This window comes from Miniopterus schreibersii (genome assembly GCF_964146895.1).
Source record: "Miniopterus schreibersii genome assembly, chromosome: 5".
Classification (NCBI taxonomy): domain Eukaryota; kingdom Metazoa; phylum Chordata; class Mammalia; order Chiroptera; family Miniopteridae; genus Miniopterus; species Miniopterus schreibersii.
This window is the reverse complement of record NC_138106.1, coordinates 30,121,691-30,142,406: the sequence shown is the minus strand read 5'-3', so window position 1 is coordinate 30,142,406 and position 20,716 is coordinate 30,121,691. Positions and strand designations below refer to the sequence as shown.

Sequence of the window (20,716 nt, the reverse complement as noted above, 5' to 3'; positions counted from 1 at the left end):
TAACTTTAGGATAGTGTATTCTAAATTCAAATGTAAGAAAATCTTGAACAAAAGTTTCAATACCATAATCATTCCTGAAATAATCCAAATCCTTTACTGAAGTACTGAGCCTTTACTTACAGCAAGCAAGGCAGGGATTATACCAATTAGCAAATAAAGAGATCTTAGATTTTGACCACAAAGAATAGTGGCCATAAAGAAAATGGAATACAAATGAAAATGCAGTACTTCATAAAACATTTTGTTGTAATTAAATAAAATATTAGCTTACTTTTAATGAGTTCTTAGAAAATTCTAGGAATTGTGCTGAGTACTTAACATGTATTATTTCAGTTAATGTCTACAACAATCTTATGATGTAGGCAACTTTATGCTGTTCTTGGAGTCATGAATAATACCTCAATTTTCAAAATAAATTTAAAATTGGTGTTAGATGCTTACACTACTACTCTAGAAATGTAACATAATTTTAATTCCTAAAATAACACTATTTTCTTAATATTATATAATTCCATGACCTCAAAAAGTCTATGCATAAAAATAAATACTAAAGAACATAAAAATTGACACCATGTACTCTCCTGTTAAGGCATTGTGTATATTTCTCCTTAATAGTCAAGTTATATTTACCTTTAACATGCATACATGCATTTCTCCATTTATTTATATTTGCCTTATTCCACATAAAAATTAAAGAGACAACTTTCATTTTCATTTAATTAAGATTCAAATTATAGCTACAGGCTATCAACATAATCCTTATTGTTAAATAATGCAAAAGTGCAATCTTGAGAGACAATATTTCTGTAATTAATTTATCTAATGTGTATATTATCTTCAGTTCAGTTTTGCAAGTTTGAGAGAGCTGTCATCTTTTCATTATCAAATTCATGCCCTTTCTTTTTAGAATCTCATTCAGATTTTAAGGGCTTGATGATACTAACATTTATTAAGAATTTATGCATGCATTTTCAGATTTAATACTCACACACAACTTTATGAGTTGGATTTACTTTCACTACTATTGTAGAGATTTAAAAACCAACCAAACAAAAACAAACTCTAAGATTTCAGAGGGGTTAGATAATATTCTAAGGTCATATAACCATTAAGCCAAAGACCTTGGACTTGAGCTTGTCTGTACCATCCTTGCATCTGACCATGATGTCCTTCACTATCTAAAAACAAATTAACTGTTGAGCGCAGAACAAATACCAAAGACTGGAAAGGCTGGGAAACCTATCTACAGCACAAGAAAATGAAGGGAGTCAATCAGACCCAGGAGCAGAAGGAAAAACAGAAATGTGAAAGGACTGAGTAGGATTATCACAAAGCCAGAAGTTAGTACCACAACAGACATCAACATCAGTGCATCCAAATAATTGCCAGAAAGTTAAAATATGTCTAAAGCTTACTCTTTCAGATATTAGAGGAATATATAATATGTAAAGAAGATTGCTGAAACATGTATAATCTCAGGGAGTAAACTAGAATACTGGGTGCCTCCCTCCCTCCCCCCCTCCCTCCCCCCTCCCTCCCTCCCTCCCTCCCTCCCTCCCTCCCTCCCTCCCTCCCTCCCTTCCTTCCTTCCTTCCTTCCTTCCTTCCTTCCTTCCTTCCTTCCTTCCTTCCTTCCTTCTTTCCCTCCCTCTCTCCTTCCTTTCCTCTCACTCTCTGTCTCTCTGTCTTCTGTCTCTCTTTCATTCTTTCTTGCTTTCTTTAACTTATACTATAAAGTTTAGTCATAATATTCAAATAGTAAACTTAATTAAATTATATTATTATGTAGGTATACTCAAAGAATGTGGCATTTATTTTTCTTCAAGTAGTACCACTCATTCCTAATTTGTCAGAAACAATCTATTCAGAAGTATAAACACCTAACAGTTGTTTCCTATCTATCATTTCCCTCCAGGCTCTTCCAAAAGGCCTACCTACATAAGTGTGCTATGGACTTAAGTGGTGGTTAGGTAGATTACATACTGTACAAACAATACACAATAGATATTCAACATAAAGTCTATCTAATGCATGTATAAAAAACTGCTCTATTAGTAGGAAACTACAGAATCATTTGGATTCCTGGATCATTAAAATTGTAATTATAAGGATAAAAATGTATATAAGAAAATGCAAAAATCTGCTAATATTTACTGATATCTTACTATGTAACAGTAAGTACTAGGAAGATGCTGTATGTTATTTTCTTTACAAAAATAGCAATAGCGCTTGTGGATTTTTAGTGTAATTTTACCATGCCCAAAAGGCATAAGACATGTATTCATGGTAACTTTACTGCATACAAATTTGACTCCTACAAGATATGGGGCTGATATGCGATGTGGACACAGACAATGGCCCAGCCTTCACATTTCACTGGGATTTTCTTGATGTCTAGTTATCATGGAGTACACAGTAATTTTTTATTATTGATTTGTGTGTGTGTGTGTGTGTGTGTGTGTGAAATGGCTCTAAAAAGAAAGTCAAATGCTTTTATTGCATTTTATAAAATAAATTCCTTACTAGAGTGCTATTTGGCAATTTGGGATTTTGTGAGGATCTTAGAATCTGCTTTGCTATGTCTCAGATTGTCACTGAGAGAAATCTAAGTGAATCCATTATGACAGGTAAGAGAATATTTTGTCTAAAAGCCTGAAGAATTAAAGCACTCTCCCATAAAATAAACTGCCAGAAATACAAAGTTAAAATAAAGCCTTTCTTCTGAGGTTTAAGCTAAAGGGAACTAGTCCAAGCTAGCCCTGGAGAATTCAGTTGGCTCCTTCCTGCAGCATGTATCTAAAAGCCATTTGCCTTTCACAGTTCCTGCTACACAATGAGGGGATTTTCTCATCAATCCGATTCCTGGAGACTAAATTAACAAGTACACAGTATTTACGGTGGAACTACTGATATCTCCTCCTTCTCGGCTGTAGACTATTTTTCTACTTGTTTAAGAGGCAATTTAATAATCACATTATGCTTCCCCTTTGCCTTCCTCCCTCACATTCAAAGATTCCCTACCAAATTCGTTTTTGAACTATGATTGAGGAACTACTGCTCAGCTCAAATAGCATTAACTTTTCTCATTACTCATTCAGCTGCATGTTCTCAGTGCAGATTCTCATATTTTAATCACGATTCATAGTTGTGACTCACATCGAAGTCCACTGGTCCTCTGCCTTTCACATGTCAGCCCCAGGATATATTTGATGAGCGGGTAAAACAAGAGTGGCTGTAACCATGCTGTCTAATCCATGCTTTTTTTCCTCTGTGCTTTGTGAATGTGCATTAATAGCTATAGTATCAGCGAATCTCCCAAACCTCTGGGACAATCTGCAAGAAACGGAGATGGCTAGAATGGAAGGTGAAAGAAAGGATGCCTTGATTCCTCGGCCTAGAAGGCAAGGCCAAGTTTGAGGCAAGGTTCTCTGCCTGGAGGGGGGATCCTGCAGAGAACTCTGTTAAATCTATTCACAGGCCTAAAGAAAGATAATCTGGAAAATAGACCAGGTTCTTAATTATTTTGTCCTATTCTAGATAAACCACTACTTCACTATGTTATAGATGTGGCCAAAGGTTTTCATAAAATATTCTCTGGAGCAGTCAACTACAAATAAAAAGCAACTTGCTTTTTCTTAACCCATTATCTACTAGTAAGAATTTTGACTATTTGGCCTATAAGCACTGTTATAAAAAAATTTTTAATGCCTTATGCCTACTTGAATTTTTAAAGGCTTTTTTTCTTACAAAATGGTATATACACAACCATTGTAGACAATTTAAAATTTCAGGAAAATATAAAGCGGTAGAAAATAGCCTTATTTCCATCTACCCAATTTATATAATTGGCCCCTGCCCACTATCAACATTTCAGTCACTATCACTGGTAGGTTGAACAAACAGGTTTCATGTGATGTACCCAGGGCGATGTTACTTTGATTCCCTCTGTCCTTTTAAAACATGCCTAGAGAGGAACATTCTTCCCCAAACACCTAGAAGAAGACTTCTGATTAGTGGTAGTCAAAAGTCCAATTTGTGTCAACTGTTTTAAGTAAATAATTGGAATGCCTAGTTCTCATACCATGATCAAAACTTTATCCTTGATATAAAGTTCTTCTTGCCCCTCCACCAGAGCAGGTCTGTTGTTGGAGGAGTGAGCTCCGTTTAATTTCCTTCCTCGCTGACTAATGACACTCATCTATAAATTGATAATAATAATAACCCCTACCTCAATAATATAGTTAATGTGAAGGTTAATGTAATAATACAAAAAAAGGAGTTAGAAAAATATCCAGCTCACATTACTGTGATACCATGGGAAACAAACACATTTTTCTACTTCCAGCTCCAACACAAACACTCCTATTCTGCTCATATGTTTGATGCTAAGGAAACCTACCTCTTACTTTAGGACTCTCGGGTGAGTCAGACGCCAGTCTATGTCCCCCATCCTGCAGAGGATATTCATTAAGCCCTCCATGTGGTTCCATTGAAGCCCCAGTTACCAGGCTTGCAATGGAACTTACATTTCTCCAAAATTCCTATTTGTAAAATCCTCTTCCCCAAATCTTCAAACCTTTTACACCCTGTATAAAGTAAGGAGTTTAATAATAGTCTAACATGTTTTCAACTGTTTCCTTTGAAATACTGGTGTTGGGTAGCTCGTTTTGAAATATCCATTCTTTTATATATTAAAATCTGAATTAAAAACTCCAATTTAGCATCTTCATTATCTATCTATCTATCTATCTATCTATCTATCCATCTATCTATCATCTATCTATCATCTCTATCTATCTATCATCTATCTATCATCTATCTATCTATCTATCATCTATCTATCTATCTATCATCTATCTATCTATCATCTATCTATCATCTATCTATCTATCCATCATCTATCTATCTGTCTATCTATCATCTATCTATCTATCTATCTATCTATCTATCTATCTATCTATCTATAATCTATCTATATCTATCCATCATCTATCTATCTATCTATCTATCTATCTATCTATCTATCTATCTATCTATCTATCTATAATCTATCTATAATCTATCTATATCTATCCATCATCTATCTATCTATCTATCTATCTATCTATCTATCTATCTATCTATCTATCATCTATCATCTATCTATCTATCTATCTATCTATCTATCTATCATCTATCATCATCATCATCATCTCTATCTCTCTATCCATTAGTTTACTCTAACTACACCATACACACACCTAAACAAACACATTAAAGACTCAGGATCTGAGATGAGACAGACTGGATGTAAATCCTGATTGTTTCATATAAGTAGCTGTTCATCTTTGAGACAGTCACTTATTCTTCTGCTGCCTTAGTTACCTCTCTATCTCAAAAATACAGTTACTGTGAAGACTATTGTGATAACACATAAAAGGTGCTTAGAAAAATATCCAGCCCATATAACTAACAAAGTTATACCAACAAATAACAATAACATAATCATTATTATTATAATTATTATAAATGTCTTCTTTATAACTTATTTGTTTGACTTATAAGAATTTATCCATCATTCTTCTTCTTTACACTGTAATTGCTTTATAGGATCCAGCTGTACAAATGTAACATAAATTTCAATATGTAACCGGACTTACATATCCTTTCTAATATTCTGTCACACCACTGGTCATCTTTGTGTTTATCAACTCTGTTGTATTCCCCTTTACAATTTATTGACTGAACTGGAATTAATGAATCAAAATGTGATTATTTTAAGGCATTTAATACATGTTGACAAATTATCCTGCAAAAATTTATATCACTGTATACTCTATTTTCATGACCATCTTAAGACTCTGGACAGTTATGTACCAGACACTGATTTAAGTGGAAGGGCATCCTTGGGAGATAATGAAAATCAGGCACAGGATGTTCTCATGTCTGCTTACAGAGTGCGCCAACAGATTTCGGAAAACTTTTTCAGACCTGGCAATTAACAAAGCTCCTTTAGGGTTGAGTGAGGACAAATCCCATATGTCTTTAGAACCAGAGAGTTCCAGTGATATAACTACACTGACCATTCTTTTTAATAGAAAAAGAAGATGCAGTAAGAATGAGCAGTAGTGGCTGGCTATGATGGTGGCTCATTACGGGATACTTAGATCAAACTGCTTTAGTTATGTAAATGCATCTAGTGGATGAGTGTTAATAAACTTCTACTTAAGTAAAATAAATCAAAATTCTGCTTCTCCTTAGCATATTATAGTTCAATTAAATTCCTGAGCACAGTTAGTAAATGTGAAGTTATACAGTTGACAGAATCAATCACTAAGGACTGTAAATCAGCTAGATACTAGTCTAACATAAAACAGATAGTAATTAATCAGTTTTGATAATAGATTAAAAGTTTCACATATATCATAAGAAGAGGACAGTGTCATTCTCATTTTTAGCATTCCAGATAGGTATTGTTATGAAGAGTATGCCAATTTTGTCAAGGTCTCACAAATTCACCAATACTTGGCTTAAGGTATCTTCTGTCTTAAGTAATAAAAACATAAATTTCTTTCTCTTAACAATGTTAATTTAAAATGTTCTGTTTTGGAAAAGCCATTTTCCTGTGACACTCTCTGCCTCTGTGTGCCCCCCCCCCCCTTTCACTCACACACACTCACACATACACACACACCACACACACTCACTCAACACGCACACAGGTGCATAAAACTTCAACAAAGCCAAACAAAATATTCACCCCACCACCAAAACACCAACATTGGACCAACCTTATAAAGCAGTGGCCATTTTCCTAATTTCAGGAGTGCAATCTGGTTTGTTACATTTCTCATCTTTGTAATCCTTGTTAAATCCTCTGCATTTCCATAACTCACATCAATGACTTCAGCCTGAAAGGGAAAAAAACAAAGAGAAATGAAGCCTTGTAGGAGGAGCGACAGCAACTGGCTCATTTGGTATGAGAAGGCCATTCACAGTGGCATGAGATGTTCAAGGAGAGCCCGTGTCACGTCTTGCCCAGGCCCGGCCACCGCGAGCCTGACCCCTGTCCTCCTGTCAGGCACAGCGGCTCTCGGGTCGCCTGAGAACAAGTTTGAGAGTCCTGCTTACTTTGTACTCACTCCTCTAGCTAAGCTGTGAAACCAGTTGGTGCTTCCAACAGACCACCAAGCTTATTATATTCTACACGTGCATTTCTGCGCTTTATAAAACCTGCAAGATTAATTCCCTTAAGGTTTAACTATAATCCCACCATTCTCAGGCTTAAAACCCATTCAAAGACTCTCCGCTGTTACCCAAATTAAGCACAAAGCCCATCACGCACAGCTGCTCAGGTTGTGCACGCATCCAGCTACGAGTAATAACCCCTTGGGTTTTGCAGGGTAAAACCTGTGCTGCCACATGTGTCAACATGGAATTCAAGGACTTTAGCACATGGCCCCCAACTACTACTATTTCTGTCATCTTTCCCAGTACCCCAGACAAGTTATCTTCTGCACTGGTATTTCTCATTTTTACAAGCCCCCTTTTATTAATATAAAAATGCCATGTCTTTCTGGAGGTCCTAATGAGTGTCCTCTGACATAGATGCACTTTCCTTTCTCCTTGAAAAGCACTTCACTGAAGGTTTTATCAAACACATGTTCCTATGAGCCAAGACGATATATTTCATCTTTATTTTCTGTAATTTCTATCCTCAAAACAGTTGTTAGGTTTTTCAATGATAAAATTATATTACAATGCAATGTGCTGTTTCGATCCAGAGCACATCCACATTGAGGTGCTGATAAGGAGCTAGCGGTGGCAAAAGTAGGGAAAGTATGAAAAGAAGGAACGGGATCTTAAACTCCACCCCCCTAACCCCCCCCCCTTGCAATTGGAGCTAATGCACTTCAACCAGTTTATGAAAAGGGCTTCCGTAGAAGTCTCACTTCAGGAAAGAATTCTGTTTTCAGAAGAACATGTTAATACCACTGAGAGACTGGTAAGCTGGCTAGAAGAAACATTTCTGGCATAGAGTGTTTCCTTAGCAATTACATTCATCTGCAGTTGTAAAAACTTGTAAATACATTATAGCTCATTTCAAATGTTACCTGTCTGATGAATTGTATTTCTCTGTTGCTCAATTATATGGGACTTTCTCTAATTTGAACCCCAGAGTGATGTTTCTGTCTCTCTCAACACCCCCATGGGAACTTTTCTTGGTGATGGGCCCATTGTGTACCTATTCTCACCCAGGTGTCCAGCACACACTGTTGGCTTATCTGTCTTACATTAAAATGATTACAGCTTGTAAAATATCTCTGAAAAGTTAACCTGTACTTTCAAATGGATTTGCCAGGAAAACCTAATTTGTTAAAAACACTTCTGTCAGAATGTTCTTTGATTAAAATTTTGTTCTAATTAAAATGTGATTAAATCACTGCTTTATTAATACAATTTTTGAGTTTGCTAATATCAATATGATATACATAACTGTTGATCTGTGATTTTAAAGACCTGATTAAATAAATCATCACATAATATTAATAACCACATTGAAAAATGAGAAAATTCATACTTTCCAATTTCAAATTTCTAAGCTACCTACTAATTACTTGTGATTCACTAAGAGCATCTTAAAACAGGGCTATTACTCAATTGGTTACATTAATAAACATATTTTTCTTATTTAAGAGAACTTGGGGGGAAAATCACAGTGATCTCAGAAGATGTAGGCCAGTCTGTGACTTTTTTGTTTGTATACATACCACAAAGACATGGCAGCTACAAAAATACAATTCTGTAAAGAACATTTATACTATTGGAAAATAGCAATAACTTGCATCAACAATGGCAGTTTCAATTAAAGGATTTTTCAACTCATCTTTTACAAATAGCTCATGTCAACAGATTAAATAGGGTATTTTCACAAAAATATTCCTCAACACAGGCATCATTATATCAATTTATTTTGTCTTATGTACTTTGAAACTATTCATTAAAAATCAGTAATTACAGAAGTCTCAGTGTTCTGGTGGTTTGACAGGTGATACTAAAAATGTATTTATAGCTTTCAAAGAATGCCTCTGAACCAGGTCCTTTCTGAATGTCTCCTATTTACCTTTAAGCAAGCTGAAAATCACAGCTGGAAGAAAGCACAGTGAATTTTTCTTAGACACAAATCAATATACAATGATATGATAAAATGTCAAGCCATTTCTTTCCACATATTCTAGTTGCAGGCACCTCTTCTTATTGCATTCATTCTGTCACACTAGAAAATCGTCCACTCAACTGGTTGGGCTACTATGATTAACTTACGTCCAAATGACTAGTCCCTTTGGGAAATGTCAAATAAGCAGGAATTTATGTATCCACTGAACTATTCACTCCATATGTACTTTTTTTCATTGTGAACTTCACTGACACATAGGAGAGAGTACTGAGAGGTCCAGAATAAAATGGAACTAGTTCTGTTTTGTTTTAAATTTTTTTACCAAAGAGAAATATAAAAAAGTCCCCATATTAATTTTGTTTAAATAATATGTTAATTTTAAAACTAAGAACAAATAACTTAAAACAACAGCAACAATTCAGACAGAAAGCCAAATATTTTATCCTTGGTTAAAAATAGAAGTATTGAGATGACAACAGAGGGTGGTGGGCCATATAGAAAAAGCTGAGAGGAAGACTGGCACACTTTAGAAACAGACATTAAACATTAAAATACAATTATCTTCTACCTATGGTAAAATATGTGATTAGAAGGAATCGTAAACCAGACAACTGACAATGACTAAACATCAAAATATTAAACAGTGATTCCATTATGTCAGTGGTTCTGTTACCATAGAAACTAGCTAGCTAATATTAAAATAGGAAGAGAGCAAAGTGGAGGCTAGACATTATAATTATAGTCCTCTGGGCAGCTGCACCAGGAAGCTGCAGTTTTACACTCCCCACAGGGAGCCACGGGTCCATTCCCAGCAGATCACCAGGGGAAGGGGCCCAACAAAAGGGAAGATGCGCACATGCACAGTGTAGCTGGGTGATGTAGGGAAGGTGCCTGCTTGTCAGTCTAACCTGGGGATTAAAGATAATTGGCTCCAGGGTGAAGCCACTGCAAGCTCATGAAATCCTGAAGGATTCATTGGTTAAGCTCCTAGTTAAAATGATCAAAGGAGTTCTCTCTCTCTTGTTCCTCTTACACTCCTGTTTCTAGCTTGTTCTGTGACCTGTGCTAGCCTGCCATGTGGCCCTAGGAGCCACGTGATCCATGGTCATGCAGACCTTGTGTGCAGTGGACTGCTGCTGGGAACTCGAGCTAAGCTAGCCAAATACTGGACTGGACTGGATTTTAATATGGAGCAGAAACTCTGGTCAGTGACTTTAATCCTAGCTCTGCTGAAGACAAAATGGGACTTTTTCCAAGGTGGGAAGGAGGGAAATGGCATCTTGGAGAACTCCCTTAATATTATATCATCAATAAAGCATTCCATGATACCTAATCCTCCCGTGGGGGCCTAAGGAATTTCTTGTTCCCGTGGCACCCCAAGAATCCCACTTCCACCAGGAACAGGTGGGGACACAGAGGGCATCCCACCAATGACAGTTCTATGGTTCTATTAAAAAATGGAGGAGTACCCTGGGCAGAATCAACAGAAGACAGAAATGAAATTATTTCCTATAGTCAGCTAAGTAAAACAAATAGAATCATCATAACATGTAACTGGGTCAGAGAAGTGTCTCTGGGGGTGGCCTGGGCTCCACACTGAGGAATAATCCAGTGCCATGTTTCTCTGCTACCTTGAAGCAGCAAAAATTATTCATGCATAGGAAACGATATATGCTTTGAAAATTTTCAGGCTTGACATTCTCAATCAAATCAATCACTCTGAATCTTCCTAGTTCCTCTCTAAGAGAGATTCTGAATGTACAGAATGTTTGAAAAGCCAGCTTTGACTAAAACAGTAATTTTCTCCTCAAAATTAGAAATGGTAAATTCAAGCAGTTCTCATACTGACAAAATAATTGATCAGAAGTATCATTCATCTCAATACAAGTTTTACTTTAGAAATTTACTACTAGCTTATATAATTTAGCTTTTGAATATCCTTTAAATGAAAGTGCTTATGCTTATTAGAAACTTGTAAAGTCAAAATGATCTCTGATGTTTACCTTTGTCCTTCTTAACAGCATGAGTATAATGGTACTTAAGAAGGATTCAATATTTAGAGATTGTTAGAATTTTATTAGCACTTCTTTTTCAGGTTCATGCAAGAGCTTTTCATCATGGACATTATCAGGAAAATCACAATGTACTGAAGCATAAAAACCATCACTATTTCCTACCCAGTCCCAGTGGCAGACATCACTAATCAATCATAGATTTTCAAACTGTGTCTCTAAACATTATTCTACCTAATCAAGACCAAGATGATAGAAACAGGATAAGAAAGGAGCTACATCAGATACTTAATAGTTTAATATTAAATAATTGTTAATTTAAATAACTAATTTTAAACTTACACTTACTTATTGAAAATATTTCATAACTGAAACAACACAAGTACTAATCAGTGAAAATGGACTCTTAACCAATCAGAAGGGAGATCATGTAGTGAGCAAAACTAGTATATGCCAACTGAATTCAGCATTAAGCATGCAAAACACAGTACATTTTGCTGTATTTGGTTTAAGCAATCAGAAAAAGGGATAGCTTGTCGTATTTATCCTTTTTTCTTTTAATAAACCCTTGATGAAAGAAAACATTTGCTACAATGTTATACTAAATGCAGTGTCTTGGCATACAGTAATTATTTAACATATTTGCAGTTTTTAAAATTAATATAACCTATACACATCCATTGGAATGATAGCAAAATTAAGTTGAAAATTGTAATATAGAAATTTAACCAAAGTGAAGGGCAGTTCTGTCAGGATTGCATTTCTATATTTTAAGTCTACAGTCTCCAAAGTCAACAGACAAAGTCATGTGCGTTTGTGAGGATTAGATGAGTATGGAATCTGAGGAACTTTATCGGTGAAGGAAAGAGCAACAGCTCGGTGGTGCCCAACAGTTCGAAGCACCAGCGTCTCAGCTGGTGGACGCGCAGCTGAGAGAGGGCCGTGTCTTGGTTAGTTTTTCAGCTTTTATGGAAAAGGAGACCATTTATGCAAAAAGAAGGTTTATAGACTGAAAAGAAGATTTAACCTCATTTGGTCTACAAATCCTAAAACAAAAGAAGTATAGAGAAACTGGATCTAGATTATTCTTTCCCAAAGTGAGAATGAATAAAATAAATTAGTGTAAAATTGATTACTCCTACTCCACTTATATTTTCATGAACATCAGTGAGAAGTGATTATGAGAGTTTCTGTAAATTCATCACTTTTCCCATGTTTAACCTATTTACTCTGTTTCCCTACAGTGACCTAAGAATAAGACTCTTAAAAAATCAATTACAGCATCAGCAGCAGCTCTGGTTAATTGCTCTAGAGACAAGCATCCTGGAAAGACTCAATCATCTCCCCTGGGGTGAAGCCAGAAGGCAATGGGGAAATAGGGTCATTGTCTTGAAAGTCTAGGCTGAGAGCCGGTGGACCAGTTCCAGGTGCTTGAGGACAATGACAGAAGCTCAGCAGATAATTTTTGCTAAATGTTCCAGGAGCTAGAAGTATCCCAGGAAAGGATACACAGGGGCAGGCATAAGTACGTTTACAATTGTGAGTATGGGAAACACAGATTTCATTCTTGTATCATTTATTAATGAATTGTAATATGATTTTTATTACAACTATGAACCTAGTTTTGCTCACCCCTGTATCTGACATAATTTGAGGAAATTCTTGATCTTCCATTAGCTTCGTCTAGGAGGTAAACTCTATCTGACCATGGGACACCCCTTTCAAAAAAAAACGCACACAAGGAAATCCTCTGTCACTTCCTATACAATTAATGATTTCTGAGTTGCTTCTTTGACCCTGAATGGAAGGCATACAAGGTCTGAAGTGGACCCTGGGTGCACTCTCGCTTTCTACCCGATGGCATTGTTCTTGGCTCTGTCCAGCCCACCCGAATGTAGGTGTGCTGTCGTTGGCACTCCAGTCTTGTGCCGAGTGCTATGAAGTTGTAGGTTAGTAAAACTAATCTCTGGCACACGCACACAAAAACAAACAAAAACACCCTGATGTGTAGTATTTAAACACTTCTGTGGTTTAAATACCAGACCAGAACTAGAAACATCCACAGAATCAACTTTCGATAGCAGGAACAAGCTGGTTTAAGCCAGTCCAGGACACGAATGGGACACCTGTACTTGACCTTGTAAAGTCACGGGACAACACACTATTTATGTGGTTAACAGCAAGAAGAGGTAGCCCTGGCCAGTTGGCTTGGTTGGAGAGTTGTCCTCTACTCCAAAGGCGGGCGGGTTAGAGCCTTTGTGTGTGTGTGTGTGTCCATGTGCATGTACATGTGCAAATGTTTATTATGAGGATTAACTTGGACAGGACTTATCACACAATATAAAGGAAAAAGAATATCAATACTTAACCTTTCATGTCCTCTGTGCTACACATTTTACTATGGAGATTGTATCAATCATTTCAGTCTATCTTCAGAACATTCATATTTGGTGGACATATCTGTCCATTTTTGCAGATGAGGAAACTGAAGTTTAGGATATTTAAGTACCTTGCTCATGTCCGAGCTAGCAGCACTGAGTAATGCAGTTTTGTAATTGTTTACCTAACTGCCAGTTTCCCCTGTTAGACTTCCAGCTACATACAGGCAGTGTCCAAAGCTTTTTTATTAATGAGTTTGTCCCCTGTGATTGGCATATAAATGGCACTTAGTATGTATTCACTGAATGTTGAATGATTCTTGTTATATTAGTGAGACCCAGCTGGCTAAGTTCCATATTAGTCAGTGAATCTTTCAATATCAAATTAAAATATATGGAGAAACATTAATAATCACAGGGCACTTTATTTAATAAATGATATTCAACTTATTAAGGCAAGGATATTGAAGGAGTTTCTAATTCATTCAAGGGAATTCTTCCTAGAGTCAATGAAAGTAATATGGCATAATTCTGCCTTTTAAAATCAATTAGATTAGTGTGCCAAAATAGTGCATAAACTTAAGGATCAACTTTTACACAGATCCCTCTAGTTCTAAAGTGAGGTAAATCTGACATGTAAACTACATACTTAAAGTGCTGGCATTTCATGGAAATTAAAATATAAATTAAATCTTCTAAGAAAGTTACATTACCACTTTATAAGTGGTATACCTCATCATATCAAAAGTAAAAATAAAAAGGCTCACCTAGAATTTTCTGTCAAATGACACTTAATTGTGGAGATTCAGAAACTTTACACATAACTTTAGTTAAATTAGAAGTCTATAGTCAAATACTTTCTCACTAAAATATCCGTATGTTTTAATTCAACTATTTTTGTTTTAAAATTTATATTTTATATGCTTTTGTTCTCTATCCCAGGTAGAAGATGTAGCCTTTCTAACAAATATTTAACTAGGGACAATATCTTGTAACAGATCACTTCTTTATTTGTAAATGCTTCTGTCTAAATTTTAAATGCTGGAAAAATATATACTTTAATATATATACCTTAAATATGTAGAAACTAGTCCCATAATTATTACCCTCCAATTAGCAGAAATTGTGGAATTGTTTGGTTAACTCAGTGCACAAAGCTCATAATATCAGAAATGGATGGGATTTGGGCAAAGGGATTATATGTAATTAAAAAAATAATGACAACTTTATACAATTGTATTCACAGCCATTTATCTCACAACTGTTCATTGTTGATCAAAAGATGGATTCCAAGAGAAAAATAAGGAATTGAATAAAACGCTAAGTCATTTTCAGCATTGAACACAGCTCCAAGCTTACATTTCTCTGTTGGTGAGACAGTAGCTTAATCTTCATACTCAGACAATAATACAATCCCATTGCACTCCTTTAGCTTTCTGATATTTTTATCTATAACAGGAACTCTTCAGAGCCAAATGCATGTAGCTTTGCCTTCAAGTTTGTTTTTGTTTGAGAATATTTAAAATAAAACAAGAAGATAAATTTTTCCTAGCCATGAGAAAATAGACATCTGACTAGAAATTATTCAAAGATTCCATGAAGTGGTTATATTTTTACTCTTTAAGACATTTTAACAAATTATTTGATAGTATTCAGATTTCATATATCCTGGTATTTTACAAAACAAAGATAAGAACGCTCTTCAGGCCCAACTTGACAGAATCTGTAATTCTGCATTTAAAAATAAAATAGTTCATTCCTAGTTTCATTGAGTTTTCAGTTTTCAATTAAACTATGATCAGAGATTTATATATAGTTCATTATTTCTTCATGCTTATCAAGGCATTTTCCTCCCTGGTGATTAATATTTATCATGTTAAACAGAATACAAGAAGATTATATTCAGACAATACAGTAAAAGTTTGTACTTCCAAGTTTTATGATAGATAGTTCTGATATTTTCCTAATTTATCCCACTTGAATATATCTACTTTATGCCACATAATAATAATAACAATAGCTAACATTTATAGAGTGCTTTCCAAGCGCCAGGCACTTTACATGGTTTATACCATTTCTTGCCCACAACAACCACTTGAGATATTATTCTTCCCCTTATGCAAATACAAACATTAAGGCTTCCAGGACTGAAGTGGCCAACCTATAGTCATTAACCTAATCAGGAAGGTGCTGGCTTCTGGGTTCTCTAAGGAATGAGGTAATGATAAATGTCTTGATAAAAATATTTTAAGCACAATTAATGGGTTGGTGAAAATAAATTTCTACAGAAAATTGCCCGGCTGGGCATGGCTCAGCAGTGGAGCATCGACCTAGGATCCAGGCAATCAGGGTTCGAGTCCCTGTCAGGGCACACGCCCGGGTTGCAGGCTCAATCAATGACTCTCTCATCATTGATGTTTCTATCTCTCTCTCCCTCTCCTTTCCTCTCTCTGAAATCAATAAAGATATATTAAAAAAAATTTTTTTCTACAGAAAATTGCATGATTTGGCTTATCTGTCAGACACAAAATAATGCTTAATGAAAACTCTGACATCCATAAAATATATTGGACTAAAAACAAATCCCCTGTTCAAAACTAAGAACATGGCTGACCCAATCTGACCAACTCATATTAAATATTAATTGTTCTCTTTTCCTTTCTGCATCTGTGTGGGTTTCACAAAGGACAAAAGAAATAATTGCACAGGAATCACATAAAGTCATTCATTCTATTTGTACAACTGACTAGACGTTGTCAACACTCACTACCAATGTCTTTAACATTATGCTGATACTATAGTTGATATTTACCTTTTAATAAAAATATAAATTACTGTTTATTCTTGGAAGCTAACCTCACTCATGCTAAATTATTTATGTATCCATTTTAATATGTATTTTGCATCTGACAGGACAACTCTCCTTAGGAACCTCTTACTGACCCACCTGTCATTATGATGGGGTAAACAATGTCACCTTTCCAGTGCTCGATGAATTACAAAGAAGCTGCAAAGTACACCATCCATCATGCTGGCACTAAGCAGGTTTTCGAAGTAGATCTCAGATATCACAAATGCTGTTTAGACTGTTACCAAAAAGCAAAAATTGGAAGCTTATACAAAACAGTCATATGATGAATGGACATGACAGCTCTTCAAAGAAAAGGGGCACTCCTCTTCTACAAATAACCTTGTCAAAAGCAAAGTAGTGGGGAGCTTTGCTGGCAGTCAAACTAGAATAATTTAGGAAGTTGTTAATGGCTCTGCCTGATAGAAATTCATGCAAACACAATGTACTCAAAATAAAAAATTAGGTATGCCTGAATCAGCAGCAGCAACCTCTCAAGCTTGATTTGAATTAGGAAATGATCTGAAGGCATACAGAAAAATCACCAGTGTTGTATTAATTAGAAATGTGGGTATCAATAATACACCTGTCTAAGACATGTACATGAAATATGCAAGTATTCTATGTGCATATAAAATAGTCACCTATAAATTGCTTTGCTTTTGAAAATCATAATACAAATAGAGCTTAAAAATCCATAGAAATAACTTAGTGTATCCTTTATTGAGTAGATATTGAAATTAATATGTATTTACCATAGATTTAAGTTATTAGTATAATTCTAAAAAGTTATTGTCAGTGTCTTCATCCAATTTGCCTGGTTAAGTTCTCAAATTGTGTTCTCCATATGGAGGTGTTTGTTTTATCCTTTAACACTACTTGTGTCTAATTGGCATATTGTCTTTACTACGGCCTAGGTTCTGTCCTCCAAGATTCACTTATATTAGTCAATTTGATTCTCACAACAATTATGATGTTGGAAATAGTTCAGTTTTCAAACGTCTCCTTTGATGAACATTCTGGTTTACAAACGCCGTAAACTTGGCAGTAAATGCTTCGGTTTTCGAACACACCTCGGAAGTGGAACAGGCCCTGCAGCATCCGCTGAGGGCAAGACCCTGAGGCCCAGCTGTGGGCTGTGGATCCCTCGGTTTTCGAACGTGTCAGAGCTTGAACGGGCTTCCGGAACAAAGTACATTCGAAAACCGAGGTGCCACTGTATGATTGTGCACATCATAGATATGAGGAGACAGCCCTACATGAATAAGTAACAGCAGGTAATTTGGGAGCTGACAGAGAAATTCGTCCATGTGGCTCTAGAAGCCATGCACTTAACCACAATGCCAAAAACACACACCAGCAAAAACAAACAAAACCCTCAAACAAAAAAAACCAGCTAACGCACAAAATAGCAAAGCAATAATCCACAGCTGGCCCCCTAGCCCAGGTGTTTTCCATTCAAGAAAGTAGAAGTACTAGGTTTCAAATATTTCCAGTCTTAAATGTGTGAATGATCACATCAGTTTCCCACTGTGGTTCTTGTGTGCCGACGGTTTCAAAACCCAACTGTCTCCATTTCCATTGCGTCTGTCCTAATCAATCTATTAAAATTTGCCTTTTAAAAACAAAGAATGAAATGAACATGAACTATATGTATTCAGCAAAATGTGAATGACTCAGTCACATGTTCAACACTTTTGAATTAAATTCTTCTAACGTGTTTTCACTTCCAAAACATGACAAGGAAAGGGTCGGACAATCCAGATCTTCCTTTTCCTTTCCTGGCACCTCCACACTGAGAACATTTAATGGTTACTTTGGTATGTTGCATCTTGCCAGTTAGTTCAATTTAGATGAAAGCTGTTGTTTTCTAATTCTATTTCACCGTAAATGACAGAGACAAATGGTCATATTACCTCGAGAGTTCCTTTGGCAGAATAGGCTGCGTATGAGTAGAGTAGATCTTGGCTGCTGTGTGTCCTGGCGTCTTCACTGCACGGCTGGCCATTAGGATGAAAGCATTGGCCACTGCTGCTCAGAGTCACAGAGCTGGGAGAAGGGCCTGGCAGATTAAGCAGCACAGAGTAATTTACAAACTGTACATCTTCGAGGCCCAAAGAAGTCCATTGAGTCTTAATCGCCTTGGAAATTTCTGTGTCATCTTCACTTCTGTACAGTTGTATCAAATTTCTGAAAGAAATTCAAGAAGCACATTCTAAAAAAAGAGAAAATCTTTATTTTTTTTAGTTGTGATTGTTCCATATATGAACAATTATTAATAGCTGTGGGACACGAAAGATGAATGAGACCGGACACTACACAAGAAACTCCCGGTTGGGTAGAGGCGATGAGCCTGCACAAAAATTGCACTAAATCAAAACAGAATGAATTAAGTTCTTAAGAACTAATAAAGCACTGTGGGACTGCAGAGAAGAGAATGATTAATGTCAACTAGTTCTTTTATTAGTTCTGATCCTTCTGTGGACATCAACACCATCCATTTAAAACTCATTTCCAAAACAAGGAGTAATTCTGGTTGAGACAGTATTACAGTTGCTATGATTTCATATACAGCTATGTGACTAATACAAAGCTGTTGCTATTTAAAATGAAAGAGACAGAACTCTTTTTGATACAAGTTACATGCCAAATGACATGATGCTATGACCACAATGATATACAATAAAATTAGTTTATCATGATAAAACCAACCACAGACTGTCAAACCAATATGAAATTCATTTTTGTGTGTGCATGCTTAAGCCTATAAATTTATTTATTCCTATACCTGTTCCATAACCCATAGTGATGTGGGGCAAGGGAGGGAGGGAGGGAGGGAGGGAGGCAGGGAGAGAGAGAGAGAGAGAGAGAGAGAGAGAGAGAGAGAGAGAAAGAGAGAGAAAGGACGAGCTCATGAACAGGCCTGGTGTTCTGGAGTTGAGGGTGGGCACCTAACGTTTTACTGGCTCACTCTCTATTGTTGAATTAAAAACTTAGCAGGGATTTAAAGCACAGGAAGAGAACAAACCAGTAGCCTAAATGGTCAGTTATCCAACTTAACCAAGATTTTTTAAATGAAGGAGCCCCAGCGGGGGAGGCTGCCTGGCTCTTTGTCTAGTGTGTGGCTGGCAATGGGTTTATTAGAGATTGCCTTCTTTAGAGCAGGTGCCTCTTTGAAGTGGATCCCTCAGCAATCAAAGGTTAAATCAGGCACTTGGGTTACAAAAAGAAAAGCCACTGTCAGGGCTTACACCATATATATATATATATATTTTTTTTTCCCCAGCTTTATTGACATATTTGACATGTAACATCATGTAACTTCAAGGTGTACAACATGTTGACTTGACACACTACATGCTGCGAAATGATTACCAGCACAGTGTCAGTGAACACCTCCAACACACCACATAGCTATCATTTCTTTTTTGTAGTGAAAACACTTGAGGTCTGCTCTCTTAGCAACTTACAGCACGGTGATTTTAATTAATCTACGAATTCTTGTGTGGTCTGTTTTGTCATCCAGTATTAGGTTTCTGAGAGTCCTCCAGGTTTCAGGTTATTTAATAAGGTGTGATAGTGGACATCCACATTGTATTCTAAACATCAGGTTAAAGATGTTCCTCTCATTCTTATTTTAATAAGAGGTGTTATTTTTTATTAATGAGTGATTTGATCAGAAATTTCTATGCATTTATTTAGATAATCGCAGTATCCTTTTCTTTAATGGGATGAATTACTTTAACTGGTTTATTTCGTATTCACTCAGACTCGCATTCCTCAGATTAACTCTACTTAGTAGAATGCATTATGATTTTTAGCGATTATGTAATTTGCATTGCCAACATCTCATTTACTATTTTCATGTCTCTTTTTATAAGTAAAGCTGGTATGTGATGTTCCTTCAGGCATCCTTTCTATCTAATTTGGTCTGAAGTTATACAAACCTCATAAGATGAAACAGCGTTCCATCTCTTGGTCTGCTCTCTGAGAGAGCTTGAATATAATTACAATTTTTGAAAGACAGAAATTTTTCTTAAATTAAAAATTGTTTATACTTCACATTCTTATTATGGAAGAACTACAAACTGCTGATTCAATGTTTCAGTGCCATAAGAATTTTATTATTTCTTCTTTGAACCTCAGCTCTTTGCTTCCTGTGCCACCTGCTACTAATCCTCAAAGTTTTAGGTTTCTGATTTCATCACTTGCCACAGTACTTTCCTAAGTTTTGGTTCCCTTGCAGATTTCTTTACCGCCTTGTCAGCCCAGGACAGTGGTGTTTTCAAGGAGGTTTATTAAAATGCATACAGCATCTTTGT

At 36.0% G+C, this 20,716-nt stretch overlaps 1 protein-coding gene across 2 annotated transcripts in view; it reads right to left on the bottom strand.

The window, feature by feature from the left end:
• The window catches only part of NAALADL2 (N-acetylated alpha-linked acidic dipeptidase like 2), a 661,226-nt gene that overhangs the window by 379,114 nt on the left and 261,396 nt on the right, over window positions 1–20,716 (bottom strand). For both annotated transcript variants that reach the window (XM_081138571.1, XM_081138570.1), the window contains exons 3-4: window positions 18,311–18,584; window positions 6,770–6,889 (exon numbers count right to left, since the gene is read on the bottom strand). In XM_081138571.1, the coding sequence (XP_080994697.1) occupies window positions 6,770–6,889; window positions 18,311–18,584 (394 nt within the window). The remainder of the gene's footprint in view (window positions 1–6,769; window positions 6,890–18,310; window positions 18,585–20,716) is intronic.